General features: G+C 40.2%; 1 protein-coding gene across 6 annotated transcripts in view; it reads right to left on the bottom strand.

The window, feature by feature from the left end:
• The window catches only part of NFYC (nuclear transcription factor Y subunit gamma), a 62,023-nt gene extending 47,510 nt beyond the window's left edge, over nt 1-14,513 (bottom strand). For 2 of the 6 annotated variants that reach the window (XM_038377521.2, XM_043505931.1), the window contains exon 1: nt 14,284-14,513. In XM_038377521.2, coding sequence (XP_038233449.1) covers nt 14,284-14,503 — 220 coding nt within the window. In that variant the 5' untranslated portion in view covers nt 14,504-14,513. Of the gene's footprint in view, nt 1-5,158; nt 5,306-8,450; nt 8,618-12,482; nt 12,568-14,283 lie in introns of those variants that run through there. The other 4 variants (XM_043505932.1, XM_043505933.1, XM_038377523.2 and 1 more) reach the window with 4 other exon arrangements.
• Nucleotides 14,514-15,607: the final 1,094 nt, after the last annotated feature.

Here is a 15,607-nt window from a genome sequence, read left to right as displayed (position 1 = left end):
CAACTCTGCATCTAAGAAAAAAAAATAAAGATAAAGAGTGTTCAGGAAGTCCAAGTTTATTTCCTCTCTCTTTAATACATCAAGAACAGAGAAGATACCCTCCTGCCTTCCACCACCACTCAAAAATTAATAGTGGCTCTATGCACCGTACTCTAACTTCCTTGAGAAAAATCTTTTTAGGCTCTCAATAGGAAACACTTCAACGTGAAAGCCAGCAACATAGCTCTCATTTGTGGGGCATCACCTTTGGAACTTGCTGTCTCTTGATAATCCAAGAAAGCCTGGATTTGGTGATATCTAGGGCATGACATAAGTTTATTTAGTGTTTGGTTAAGTTTTGACTTTATTTTTGCTACATTTTGTATTTTAAAACAGCAGAGATGACTGTGCATTACACATATATTTCTCACATGTAGTCCTTACTCAAGCAAAATACTCAAAGCACCATAGGATTAGGCCATGTGCTTTTTTTTGGTGGGGAGGAGGAGGGTTGTGTGTGTGTTTTTTTTTTTTTGTTTTTTTTTTTTTTAATGTTGGCCCTCACATACTAGAGTTATTTATACACAACATATATGAATATAGACAGGTTTTTGATTAAACAAATCACATATACTTTACTACCATTAGACAGCCAAACAATTTAACTGGCTGAAAGACTTAAACCAGTTGAGTGCTATTAACCGCCTATTTAGTATTTGGATCAGACAGAGTTCATATACGATACTGAGCTCAAACACAGATGCTGCAGCAAGTTTGGGGCAAAGTTGTGATTTAATCTTAATGCAGCACTAAGTGCTACATATTTCTTTGCTCTTCTGTTGCATTTTTAGGACCAATCAAACTGCAAATAGGGGGAAAAGGCAGAAAAAATAATTCAAAATAGCACCAAACTATCAGCAGACCACACACATAAAAATAAGTGATAGAAAGCAAAAAGTCTCCTTGTAATTATTTAATGCACGCATAATTATGGATTTGAAATTATTATTTTCCAGATATTTTTCCTTTTCTATTTGCATGGTTTTTGTTGTATAGCAGCTGTGATTTTTTTTAACCAGGAAGGTTGTTTATTTTGTGTATGAAGATTATATGGGAAAATTATTTGAATATTTATTCATTCATTCTTTTACTCCATGTGCTTTGTAAATAATAAAGAAACTGTGTGAAAAATGAAATTAAAAACAGCATATCTATCCTACTTTTACATAAGGAAATGCTTGACGAGTCCACTTGCCTCAGTTTTGAGGCCAGCAAATGTTGAATTGCTAGGGAGGTAGACAGGATATTCCACTAAGTCTTGTGCATTTCTAGCTTCTACAATTCTGTCCTATAAACAGCACACCATACAAGTGCCACCAATCTTCACCCTACAGAAATCTGCGTCACCTTCAGTGATCAAAAGAAAAAGACGACTACTCAGATTGACCCAATTTTATACAACGTGACCAAGTAGGGCAGGAAGTTAAACAGACTACAGAAAGCCCCCAGACTCAAAAAGACTCCTGAACAAGAGACCTCAGGATTGTAAAATAATTCTCTCTTATAAGGAAAAATATCCCATAGATAACTCCCAGTAAGTTTTATTATCTTGGAAGTTTGTTCCTGAAATCAATGGTCTTATAACAAGTGCGGACTACGCTTTCGGACACTTGGGAGGCACCAGGAGATTAATTCACTAATGTTTTGAGAAACAATATTTAAAAGAGGTTACAAGAGACAGAAACCATAAAAATTTCACTTTATTATAAATCGGCTAAGCCCTGAAATTGGCAGAGGTTGATTCACATGACCATACAAGTTAAAATATAGATGCTTTACCACAGCATAAGAGACTCAAATTTACAGCCCTTTGGTTTGTACTGACTTCCAGGGGATAACAACTCTCAATCATTCTATATCCCAATGCTACTTTTTCAACCTGTGGACAATAGTTTTCCCCACTATAAACTTCAACTCCAAAATTTCACTACCTAAAAAGTCAATTGCAATAACAATGGGAAATACATATAAGGTACCTCATTTAAACTAAAACTGGCTTCACCATCAAGTGAACTTGAAAACACAAAAAATGAAATCTGTTTCTCTCAAACTGAGATCCCAAACCTGTGTTCCTTGGGCAACTTAAACTCTCAAAGAAACCAAGAGGAGTTTTGGGTGAGCACAGAATACAGGATTAGGCTCCTACTAAGTTTACTGCACTGAGTAAATTGGGGGTAAAAGTGCATCTCCTTCACTTCCTGCCCTGCACAGTGGGTGGGGAAGAAAGTAGATAGAAACTAGTCCCAGTTGTAAATAAATACCTTACTAGCTCTACTGAAACACTTATAGTTCTTCAGGCCGTCTTGACATAGTTAAATAAAGATGTATCTATGTTAATTAAGCTCTGATCTTCTGGCAATGTTAAGCAATGATATGTGTAGTAGTAAGAACTGGACATTAAAAAAGTGCCTTTGGTAAGGATTTCCTGTCTTCTCTTTACAGTGAGCTTGTGCGCACGCACACACACCTTCCAGCTTCTGACATCCCCTCCACAATTCAAAATGATTCAAAGCACCTTACCTTAATTTCTCCGGGGGGGGGGGGGGGGGGGGGGAAGAATCTTAATCTTAACAGGGAACACTTCAAAATGTCATTCATCCTTTTGCTTGAAAATGTTATTAATGAGCTTTATAATCACAGTAAAAGTCCACTGATGCTGGCTGGTAACCCTGTACAAAGCTTTAATATTACTACTGTTCACATACAAAAAGGGACCCTCCAGTACAGATAATTTTGGCTAATGTTAGGCCTGGTCTACACAAAAAATTAGATCAGTTTAGCTACATTGGTCAGGGATGTGAGAAATCCACACCCTTGAGCGGCACCGTTAAGCTAACCTAAGTCCCTGTGTAGACACTGCTTGGTGGATCTAGCTTCTGCCACTCGGAGAGGTGGATTATCTATGCTGACAGGAGAATGCCTCTCATCAGCGTAGGTAGCATCTGCACTGAAGCACGGCAGCTGTTCTGTTATAGTGTTTTAAGTGTATATAAGCCCTTAGTGTAGCACCCCTCACCTCCCTCTCTGATTTGAGACTAGCATGGATGTAACCCAGAATTAGCACTGATACAACCCAGAAGTCGAAGTTGAATAAGCTTTGTCTACAAACAAAAAAGACATTATTGATAGGTGTGATTACTCAAAATGTATATTTTGAATTGAAACTAGTTAGTATCTAGAAAAGGAGTACTTGTGGCACCTTAGAGACTAACAAATTTATTAGAGCAGTGAGCTGTAGCTCACAAAAGCTTATGCTCTAATAAATTTGTTAGTCTCTAAGATGCCACAAGTACTCCTTTTCTTTTTGCGAATACAGACTAACACGGCTGCTACTCTGAAACCTGTAGTTAGTATCTGAAGATCATGCTAATCCCAGACCTTTTATTCTTGACTCTTGGTAAAGTTTAATTCCAGCATGCAGGCCTTTACTGCCACAGTTAACATCACAGAAGAGACATTCTTTTTTAAGATCCAGAAATAATGTTGTCCTGCTTTTCCATCTCCCACACAAAAATAAGCTACAAACATAATTACTTAGGGCTTTTAGAAAACCACTTCCTTGGCCAATAACTGAAGATTAGAAAGAAGATAAAGAGCATCAGAATGGGAATACTGAATCTGTGTCATGCAGTTCACTCATGACAATGCAATGACTGTAATGCCAGGGAGATTTAGAATCTTTTGGTATGGATGGGGAAAGAGAGAAGGACTGCGATGTAATTTGGATCATTGTTGAAAATGATTTCTAATTTAGATCTACAGCCTATTCATGCCAACCTCAATGTCCCCAGACATCGGAAGTAACTTCATTTTTCAACTTAGATGCTTTTTTCCAGTTCAACATGGTATAAACAAACTTTGTCCTTCATTCTCTAAACTCGGAGCAGCAGTATTTCAAGGTCACTCTTCCTAGCGAAGGCAGGCCTTGCTCCAGCAACTTTCACTGCAGCACCATTTCAACTGCAAGAGCACTAAATAAATATGGAATACAAGTCTTTTATTCAGTTTGCCATGCAAATCCTTTACACTGAAAAACTTCTAAGCTAAGCACTCTCTCATTCTCTGTTTCCGCGGCTGTCCTTTGCAGGACTACAGATCCTGTAAGACTGCTCTACTGCAGGAACATTCCAGTGACCTTCAGTCCTTATTTGCAAATAAAAAGGAAAACAAAGAACTGCTTATACTTGTCAAGTGTTTTGTTGATGTTTGTACAAGAGATACAAGGCTTCATTACTCACAAGAACTAAATAGTTACTGATTAGTAACCTATGTGCTAATGTTAGGCTTCATGTCCCCTCACCTAAAAATGTGGCATTATCTGCAAGGGCAACAGAATGTGCTGTACTTACTATGACTTTCACATTCTGATAATAGTAAGAGTACTACAATTTTAAGGCGGCTGTATATGAAGTGACAGACATTTTGGAGTACATGCTATCTAAAGAGTTATGTTAGCGGTCTTCATAAAGGATGTGATTTAAAGGATTAATGTATCTCCTTTTCACTCAGGCTCTAAAGACATTATGAATATCCTGCAGTGAGAATGAAGACAGCAAAATTTTACCCATCATTATACAGCCATTTTAAAGAAGCAAAACTATTCGTGATATACAGGGGGAAAGTTATGAAAGAATTTAACTTATGATTCAGGGCCTTCAATATGAAATCCTATTGGACAGTAAAGCATATTTGTACACAAATTCATAAACAGTGTCACTGGTGCTCTTTGTACCTTTAAAGTAAAAGGAAATGTGTAGAAAATTCACTCAAAATATTACATTTTCTTCTATGAAAGCTTCAGTGCATTTGAACAAAGAAAAATTATTCTGAAAAATAGTTCAAGTTTTGAACCTCCATATTCGTTGTTCAGAATAAGTATTTTATCACTGTACTTCCTTGAAAATTAATAGTTTCTTCATTCATCTTCTCTTATCTCTACTAAAGTAGCAAAATACAGTTGAAGGGCATGCAAAATCCGAACAGAACAAGGTACAGTAGGTGCAATGTAAGGTATGCAAGGAATGTAAAGTGGCCATTTTCTGAGACAGTTCAACTTATCTCCTCTCCTTAAAGCTAGACAATTTCTGTGATTTCCACATAAAACAAAAATTAAACTTACCAGGAACTGCATTAATTTTACATGCAGTTAATTATCCCTCTTCAGACAGGGAGAAGCAAGTCACTCCTGTCCATCTCCCACAAAAAAGGAAGAGGAAACAAATGCAGCAAGAGATGCAGAGAAATGGTTCTGGAATGTCCAGTGCAATGCATAACTGAACAGCTGCCCTCCCAGCAAACTATTCGCCATTTTTCTTTGTCTTTCAGCTGACCCCTGCCTCACTGAAAAACTCCCGAGTCGCCAATGAAACCCTGTGCAGCCTCCTTCCACTTTAACAGTCAAAGGCATTCAATCTAGCATGCTATTTGACACCAAATCTTGCCTCCGCTGCGGTCTTATTGGTTAAGCTCCTTTATCTGTTAAGCTCACAAAGTCTGGATTGGCTGCTCATGTCATCACTAACCTCCATTGTACACTTCCTGTTTTAAAGTTACCTTGAGATGCAGAACAGGGGTCAGACACAGACTTCAAACTAGAAGGAAACTTATATAAGGAAATATTTAGTAAATATACATAATACAAATATCCTGTCAGTTTTTGTATCTAAAATAGTTGCTCTTGCATGTCTGACAGATTTCCTGACACTAACGTGGAGTCATACTATTTCCCACCCCAAGGATTTCTTATTGGCTATCTGAGGTCCATTAAAAAAATTAAGATAATTTAGGGGCTTTTGATTGGCCAGATAGGTTGTCTGTGTAACATCAATACAGTACCATATAGCAGTTATTCTGAGAAGACAGTAAGCACACACTGGAAAGTTACTGTGTAAAAACAATATAGGCTTTTCTTTATTATAAGGCAGGAAAAGCCAATCTAAGACAATTAAACTAACAACTTTAAATTTAATGTAGCAGAACTGAAGCAAGCTATTTGAGCCCTAGTCTCAATTAGTTGCACAAAGACCTTTTATAGTTTTCCAAAACAGATCTGTCATTCTAAGTAATTTTATTTAAAAAATCAAAAAACAAAAAACAAGCTAAGACAACTTTAAGGTTGAACAATTAAACACCCAAATCATGAAGTGCCAGTTACAGGTTGCATGTGAACCCTTAACTTTGTGAATGCAGTAAGATACAAGGCATAACTACATCATCATATATTGTACTGTTTAAGAAAATGTACACATTTCCACTTGCATGTACATTCTCTTAATCAACAGCACATAAATGCATTCAAGAAATGAGGCAGATAATTGAAGTTAAATTAGATGAATACATAGGCAACATATGCCATTAATGTTCACTGAGAAATATAAATAGTTAAAATACATTTTACTTAATGTGTAGTATGTTATGAATGGTTCACTGTGCATCTTTCATTAGTGATTTTTCATGGACCATGTGGCGCTCACAGTAGTAGTAGCCAGTAGTAGAATGTTATACAGATAGCATAATTGTAGAAAATTACGTTGTATTAGAAAAAAAATCAAGTAGAAATATTTGCCTACACATCACAAAATGTCCTATCCCATGAACCTCATGAGGATCACAGTTGGAAGCATTTCTTCACACACTAGATGTTGGTTGGAAAGAACCACTTTGAATCTCAGGAGCTATGCTGATTTTAAATCCAAGGCATGAGTACCTTAAGTTGCCTCATGAACTTCACTGCTTCACTTGGGGAAAAGGGTTCCATGGTACCTAATTCACCGTTGACCTTACAAAACATTTCATGAATGAAACGAGTATGCCAACAGAGCCCTTTACCTACCTACTCTAATTATTTCACTCTGCAGGCGTTAGCTCTGCACACCTGTGCAGCATGACCTTCTTTAGCTTTGAGTTTATGAACTTAGCACAATTAGAAGTGTTCTGTGCTGGCTCAGTACTCAGTTTTCAAAGTCTATTAAGGCAACCAAATCAAGATCATTTTCCAATGGAAAGCTTAAAAGGCTATTTCCATGCCATATTTCAAGAGTCTACTATCAGTCATTTTTGATGTTCAAACAAGGGTTCCAAGTATTGTTTCTACAACAGGTTCCCCCCCCTCAAACATCTAAACTATTTTTGCTCTTAACCCTACCCCACTCCCCACACACTCTTCCAAAAACCACCTCTAAAATAAAGTCATCATCACTTTCAGGCAGAGAAAAAGCCTGGAAAACTTTAGAAAACTTAAAACAGTTTAAAAGTAACTGAAAACATGTGCCTAAAATGGAAAGAAACCTTTATGCCAATCAAGCCACAAAGGCTGCTATATTTCAAGGTCAATGTTCATACGACAACAGGTCTAATCTAAAACCCACTGAAGACAGTCCACAGAAAGACTCCTATTGACTGCAGTGGGCTCTGGATCAGGCCCAAGGTTTGAAATAATGGACTAAACACAGAATGTTCTCACGCATATACTGAAGTAGGAATGTATGTTGTGCTTTGGATAGGTGATTAGCAAAATCTACAGCAGCAACGTATCTGTATTTTGTATAGCAGGTTTCAAACAAATTGTATCCAAAAATGCTTTACACACTTACAATAAGTGTGAATTTATCTTTCCCTCCATTATTCTATGTTAATAAGTGTAACAAACACAGACAGTACGAAAAGATTACGTTAGACCCAAACAGCTTATAGAAATAAATGCATTTCAGAAAATATCCAACCTAGTGGTATATGAAATATTAGTAACAAAAGTTCAGTCTTCATAATATTGTTCTTAAAAACCTCTAAAAATCTAGTAATGCTTATATTATATCCCTGTAACAGTACAAAGCCTAAGGGCCTTATTCCAATCTACTGACAGACTGTACATGCTTTATCCTTATCATAAAATCAAAGGGAGTAAAGCCAATACTGAGCACTTTTGAAAAATCCCACCTGAAAGCTAGTAAAGGATGAAGATTATAGAAGACAGCAAGTAAATTGCACGTTTCCACCTCTGACTGATTATATGGCTTATTAGTTATCTTGGCTACTGAAAGTTATCATTGCATGCTTACAGATAAGAGCTGTTTTTTCAGAAGTGACAATCTACTGCAAGGTATTTAGATATACCATTAAAAAAAAACCAGATAGTGGCACGATAGAGACTAATAAACATTTCTGTTGCATATAATCAAAAGGTAGATGAATCATGACGTTCTGATGGCCTACAAAGCTGGGAAGCTTGATCATTGTAAAGAACTTAAATTTACAGCATACACAACATTTTCCTTTCTAAATTTAATGGCAGTACAGAGTTCCAAATGAACAGGTATTAGGAATTAAACTTATTTATTTTATTCTCTGCCTCAGACACAGACACTGAACAAGCTCCCACTGTTGCCCTCCCAACATTTAACTGGAGGGACCACCTTTAGTTGGTGCCTTGTCTCTGTCCGTGTTTGGCTTTACGACCGAGACTGACATGGAGATGGCTTCTGTGATGTGACAACTGTCCTCAAGTAGTTAAATTGATGCTTCTAGGCCATTGCATGTAGATGGCCATCAGATAGTGCTGATGCTCCCTTTTAGTCATTAATTGTTGGAGAGGGATTTGAATCAGCAACCTAGAGATGAAAGGCTCCATATCCAATTATCAGAGCACCTCAATATTCTAGTCCCTCCCAACTGCTTAACATACAATAGGTAGCTCAAAGGCATAAAAACTGTACAACAGAACTAATTCAGATACACGTTGAACAAAGGATGAGATAGGATAACTGTTAACAAGAATCTGAAGGGTTACCAAGGAGGGAAACAATGAGGAGTCCGGTGGCACCTTAAAGACTAACAGATTTATTAGGGCATAAGCTTTCTTGGGTAAAAAACCCACTTGTTCAGATACAAGAAGGGAAAGGAATTATTTAGAAGTAAACGGCGTCCACATGAGCTTTTTTGCCCCAAATTTCCCACGTTTGATCCCAATCATTCAGCACAACAGGTAGGAGTGCAAGCACAAAGACGGCTCCAGGCACCTGCCAGTATTTAAAAAGTGTTGTCTAACCCTCTCCTACAGGTCCACATGGCACAGCATTTAAGACACCAGCTGCTGCCAGTGCCTTGTTTACACCATCAGTGATAGCAACTGTAAGAAATTTGGCACAAACAAGCCTAGTATAGTAAAAGCATTAAAAGTCATACCAGGATGTTACGTAGCATGGGACAAATATTGGTAGAGAACATTACTGAGAACTGGATATAATGTTTCAGCAGCAGTTGCACAAGTGCCAAAAACAAAGGTAAAATAATATCTTTACTCCTATTTGAAATTCCTCTGTTTATGCAGCCAAGGGTTAAATTAGCCTATTTAGCCACACAGCCTCACACTGGGAGCCCATGTTCAGTTGATTATCTATGACCCCCAAATCTTTTTCAGAGTTACTGCTTTCTAGGATAGAGTTCCCCACTATTTAACTATGGCCTACATTCTTTGTTCTTAAATGTATACATTTAGCCATATTAAAATGCATAATATTTACATGAGCCCATCTTATCAAGCGATCTAGATTGTTCTGTGTCAATGACCTGTCCTATTCATTACAGAATCATAGCGTTAGAAGGGACCACAAGGGTCATCTAGTCTAGCCCCCTTCCAAGATGCAGGATTTGTTGTGTCTAAACCCTCCAAGACAGATGGCTATCCAGCCTCTTTTTGAAAACCTCCAGTGAAGGAGCTTCCAAGACTTCCCTAGGCAGAAGCAGTGGAGTCTATTTACCACTCCCCCAATTTGTGTCACCTGCAAACCTTATCACTGATGATTTTATTACTTCTTCCAGGTCATTAATAAAAATGTTAACAGCTTAGGGCCAAGAACCAATCCCTGCAGGACTCCAGTTGAAACACACCCATTCTATGATGATTCCCCATGTACAGTTACCAGTTAATCCATATAACATATGCCATATTAATCTTATATAATTCTAGTTTTAGAATCAAAATGTCATGTCCAATGACCTATAGAAGGCTAAGTATATAACATCAATACTATTACCTTTATCAACCAAACTTGCAATCTCATCAAAAAAATATAAAGTTAATCTGATAGGATCTATTTTCCATAAACCATATTGAATGGCATTAATTACATTATTCTCCTTTAATTCTTTATTAATCAAGTCCCATTTCAACCACGTAATTATCTTGTATAGGACTGATGTCAGACTAGTAGGTCTATAATTACCTGCATCATCCCATTTATCCTTTTTAAATATTGGCATAACATTAGCTTTCTTCTAGAATTTTCCTGGTGTTCCAAGACTTATTGAAAAATCAATATTAATGGTCCAGCGAGCTCCTATGCCAGCTCTTTTAAAACTCTTGGATACAAATTATCCAGACTAGCTGATTTTAAAATGGCTACTTTAGTAGCTGCTGTTTAACATCCTTCCAAGATACTAGTGGAATGGAAAGAGTTGTGATACATCTTTTCCCCCCAAAGACAGAACAGAAATATTTATTGAATCCTTTTGCCTTTTCTGTATTATTCATAATTCTACCATTTCCGTCAAGTAATGAACCAATACAATCATCAGGATTATTTTGTTCCTAATATACTTTAAAAACTCCTCCTTATTGGCCATAACTGCTGGCCACAGATTTCTCCTTGTGTCCCTTTGCTTCCCGAATCAATTTTTTACCATATGTAGCTTCTGATTTATTTTCATTTCTATCAACTTCCCCCTTCTTCCATTTGTTATCTCTTTCTATTTTAAAAATAACACACACACACACACACACACTTGCCTTAACTTCCCCTTAAACCAGGTCAATTTTTTAACTAATACAGCTTTCTTACCTGATGGTGGAATTGCAGATTTTTGGGCGATCTAATAAAGTGTTCTTAAATAATTCCCAATTATCAGTCACATTTTTCTGATTAAATTCTCCCTCCCATCTGATTTGGCTCATAATTATTTTCACTACTCTGGACTTGATTCTGTTTGAACACTATAAATTATGATCAAGTCATGACCAATTGTACTTAACTTATTCATATTTAATTCTGTGATAATGTCCTCTATCTGTCAAGTCAAATATAGAGTTTCCCCCATGTTGGATGCAACACATTTTGAGCAAGGAAATGGTCATCTTTCTTATAGTAAGGTCAGAACAGCCCAAGAGACTAATTCTGTCTAACTGGCCAAGTGGACACAACTTGCTGTAAAGTCTTGACCATCTCTTCTTTTATAGAACAAAAAAAAAAAACCTCATATTTGACTCTGTGCTGTGGTCTTTTGTCCAGATTTTGTACCTTAAAGGCATATGAATTAGAGAAGAATCAGCTTCTACTTAAAAAAAGCTTAAATATACACATTAAAGAGAAGCCTCTTTAAACAAGGCGTGTCAAGAACAGTCAAAAGAACACCTGCCAAATATAGTTACTCCACAACATAAAACTATTTCCCCCCAGTTTATATAAGCACTCTGCACTGATTGTGCTTGGTATAAAAATTGAATCTGAGCAAGACAGGAAAAAAACATCCGTTTCCCAATCTTCACTTTTGGTAGACAGATGAAAAATAGTTAAGTAGCATCAGAAATTTTAATCTGACCTCAATTGTGTCATTTTAGTATTTTGTGAAAACATTACAAGTTATTGGTGATAGCTTATCTGAGTGACTTTAGCAAGCATCATATTTGGTGGTACACATTTATAGCGTGACCTATTACTATGAACAGATGGAAACAATGTGTGATATTTTAAATATTTTATTTTAACTTGGACTTTAAATATTCCCTGCATAAATAATATTTATAATGATGATTTTGCATTCATATAGTACTCTCTTTGTTAGTATCTCAACACACTTTACAAAGATTAAATACGCACAACTCTCTGAAATAGGCAAAAATACTACATATATTTTACAGAGGAGGAAAGAGTAGTATAGGTTAAACAACTTGCTCAGGGTCACCCAGCCGGCCAGTTGGAATAGACTCCAATGGTCTGATTCTCAGTCCCCTATATAACTACCAAATAACAATCCTACTCTGCTGTGTAGGGGTTTCCAGGGTCAGTCCCAAACTAAAATACTTTCCAGTTTACTTGACCAAGAATTTTGTATCCACCCTGAATGGCATTTAAACTCATTCATTCCACTGTGTTCAGTAGGAATAAAGAGCTCTAGCTAAAAGCAAATTCATTAACATTTGAGTGAAAAAGTTGTAATTCATAGTGAAAGGTGAACCAAAACAAGTTATGCTAGAATATATTAGGTCAGGAAGAAGTGAAGAGCTGTTCACTAGGTTATTGTGTCTGTGGCTAATATAAAAAAGTTAACTATGCCTTGCATGCTGCCAAGTCCTTTGCTCTGCACCACAATTCCTAACAGTTATCACACTGACATGAAATGATACTTTCAATCCAACTGCACAGACTCTGGCAACTAATGAGGGTACTTACAAGGGCTTATTCACAGAGATTCTAAAATAGACTGGAGCTGTCAATACCAGGAGTTTCTTCTTGAAATCTCATATGGGACATTGGGCTTAGTAAGAAATAAAAAGCATGATGATAATTTTCTTGTAAACAATACACCATTAAGGCACTACACCGGGAGTCAAGGGTTCTGGGTTCTAATCCTAGATCTGAGCGACATGCTGTAAAACTTCAGGAGGAAAGATGGTCTAGCAAATAGGCCTCCGGACTAAGATTTAAGACTCCCGAGTTCAATGCCTAGACCAACCACGTACATCCTGTGTGACCTTGGGCAAGTTATTAAATCTGTGCCTCAGTTTCCAATCTGTAAAACAGGAATAGTACTTTCCTTCGTGACAGGGGTGATGCAAGGATTAATGACTATGGGATGCTCAGATACCACAATGATAAGGGCCAGATAACTGTCTCAATAGAATTGGGAGAATGATCACATAATGGGAATGACTAACACCTATTTAGTTCACAGAATGGATTTCAAGCCTATTTACTATGCTGTTTAATACAGACTAACACAGCTACCCCCGATGCTGTTTAATATTTTCATCTATCTCAGTTTGAGAAATTAAAGTAAGAATAGTCAGTTTAACTTTTGTTTATAGTTATTTTCACTTTCAAGGTTCTTAATGCTGCCATATTTGGGTTTCAACCACCACATGGGAATGTGTTTAAAAATCAATTGCTTTAATTTGATGATTTTTCATTGTGAAGACATTTCTAGTGGTTTTAGTTGTTTTTTTAGGGGTTTCCTCCTTCTCTGCACCCCCCACAAATGTTAAATATTGGGTCAGACTTTGAAAAGGAGAAATGCTCTTGAGATCCTCAGATGAAAGATGCCATAGATGGGCAAATTAAAGTGGCTAATATTTTGTGGTTGGATACCCTCCCCACTGGGAGTCAATCCTTGCTCAACTTTAGAGAAACTGGGATATTATCGGACTGTATTTCAGATGCAAAGTTTAATAACTTGAGGTTTTGCACAACAATCCTGGAAGACATTCAATACCCATCACCCACTGTCACAGGAGGAAAAGCAAGCTCCACTCAGAAGCCCTCCCTCCCATCAACCTAATGGCTGGATTCAGTGAGTAAGCTGCAGTTAAGTGGTAACAAGCAAGCGCCTAATCTTTCCCATATCCTACACATTTGCTGCACAAGAAAGAGAATGTGTAGGGATCCACTCACACTCACTGGAAAAGGAGGAGGAAGTGCTTTATAAACAACGTTATCATTTCAGTACGTATGGTGCAAGTCCTCACCCCCAAGGGGACACAGGGTTCCACCTACTCCATTCCTGTGAGTTGTCTGGGTGTGCTGCTTCAAAGGGTTCATTTCACCCCTTACTCTAAAGCTGCTTAGTTTAAACCTCCAGCCCACCACATACTCCCTAAACAACATGTAACTCTCCCCCTGGACCTTCTTCCCACCCAGGGCATCCAGCTCCACTGGCACGGCTCCTTTTCCTACACGCCCCTCCCCCAGCCTGCTAGGCCACCGTACCACCACCACCACCCACCCAGCTCCCGCCCTTCCCCCACCCCGTCAGCGCGAGAGGGAAAAGGGATGCTTCAGTTTCCTGTCCTCTCCACGGTCCGCTCTCTCACAGCCAATCACCGCAAAGCCCTCACTGCCCGCCTCCTCGCCCCTAGCCAATCGGCGGCGATGGGGCAGCTCGGCCAATGGGAGCGGACCGGGCTGGTGGAAGAGTTCACCCGAAGAGCCCCCGGCCGGGCCCCCTCACCGGATCCCTACCCCCCCCTTCACTCACCAGCCAGGCCTGCGCCGCGACCTCCACCTCCTCTGCCCGGGCACCGAGGGGAGGGGACCCGCGACCACTCTGCCTCCCGCCCGGCTGAAGGGAAAGGGGAGGGGGTGTGACGAGGAACGGAGCGAGCGCGAAGCGGGCGAGAAACAAGATGGCGGCTGCTCCGTGAGGCGGCGGAACGGAGGCTCCGCCCCTTTCCCTCCGCGGGCGAAACACTGCGCATGCCCGGGACTCGCGGCTCGGCCTCGCGAGATCTCCGTGGTGGAGGGGGCTGACTCCTCCCGGCATGGGGGCGGGGACTCGGCGGGGGGCGGTCCCAGGCGGAGGCGGGGCCTGGCGCGGGGAGTCTAGGGAGGTGGCGGATGAACCCCGGAAGCTGAATAGTACATAACGCCTCCTTAGCCGCCCCGGGACCTGCATGGGGCATAACACCCGGCTTGGAGAGGGGCCAGGGCTCTGCACGCTCGCAGGCGTGGGCGGGGGCTACACGAGGGAGGCCCTGGGCGGGAGGCTCCCGGTGGGACAAGGGATCATTGATCTGGCTGAGGGGGTGGGAGGAGAACCCAGGAGTCCTGACCCCTCCCCCCCCACACGCCTCATCTGGCTGGGGCGTGGGAGGAGAACCCAGGAGTCCTGACCCCTCCCCCCCCCCCACACGCCTCATCTGGCTGGGGCGTGGGAGGAGAACCCAGGAGTCCTGACCCCTCCCCCCCCACACGCCTCATCTGGCTGGGGCGTGGGAGGAGAACCCAGGAGTCCTGACCCCTCCTCCCCCCCCCACACGCCTCATCTGGCTGGGGCGTGGGAGGAGAACCCAGGAGTCCTGACCCCTCCCCCCCCACACGCCTCATCTGGCTGGGGCGTGGGAGGAGAACCCAGCAGTCCTGACCCCTCCTCCCCCCCCCACACGCCTCATCTGGCTGGGGCATGGGAGGAGAACACAGAAGTCCTGATCCTGACACCCCCAAACGGGCTCTCCCTTATCCCATCCCTGGTCTGTCCAGAGAAAACGTCTCAGTCATATGCTTTCTTTGTTTTGCAGCTAATCTCTCCTCTCTGTCTGGCCCAGCCAGCCGAGTCTTGCAGGGGGTCTTAGGAGCATTACCTAGCTCTCGGTGCTTCATGCTTCCTGCAGCCAGAAACACTTCCCGAAGCTAAAAGAATGAGGAGTCCTTGTGGCACCTTAGAGACTAACAAATTTATTTGGGCATAAGCTTTCGTGGGCTAAAACCCATTTCATCAGATGCATCGTGGGTTGTGCAGTCCATCACCAATGACCCATTCTCTTTTCTGTTTGCAAAACCTAGCTCTGTCTCTGGTGTCAACT

Source organism: Dermochelys coriacea, chromosome 19, assembly GCF_009764565.3.
Source record: "Dermochelys coriacea isolate rDerCor1 chromosome 19, rDerCor1.pri.v4, whole genome shotgun sequence".
NCBI classification, from domain to species: Eukaryota; Metazoa; Chordata; order Testudines; family Dermochelyidae; genus Dermochelys; species Dermochelys coriacea.
This window is presented reverse-complemented; position numbering and strand designations above follow the sequence as displayed.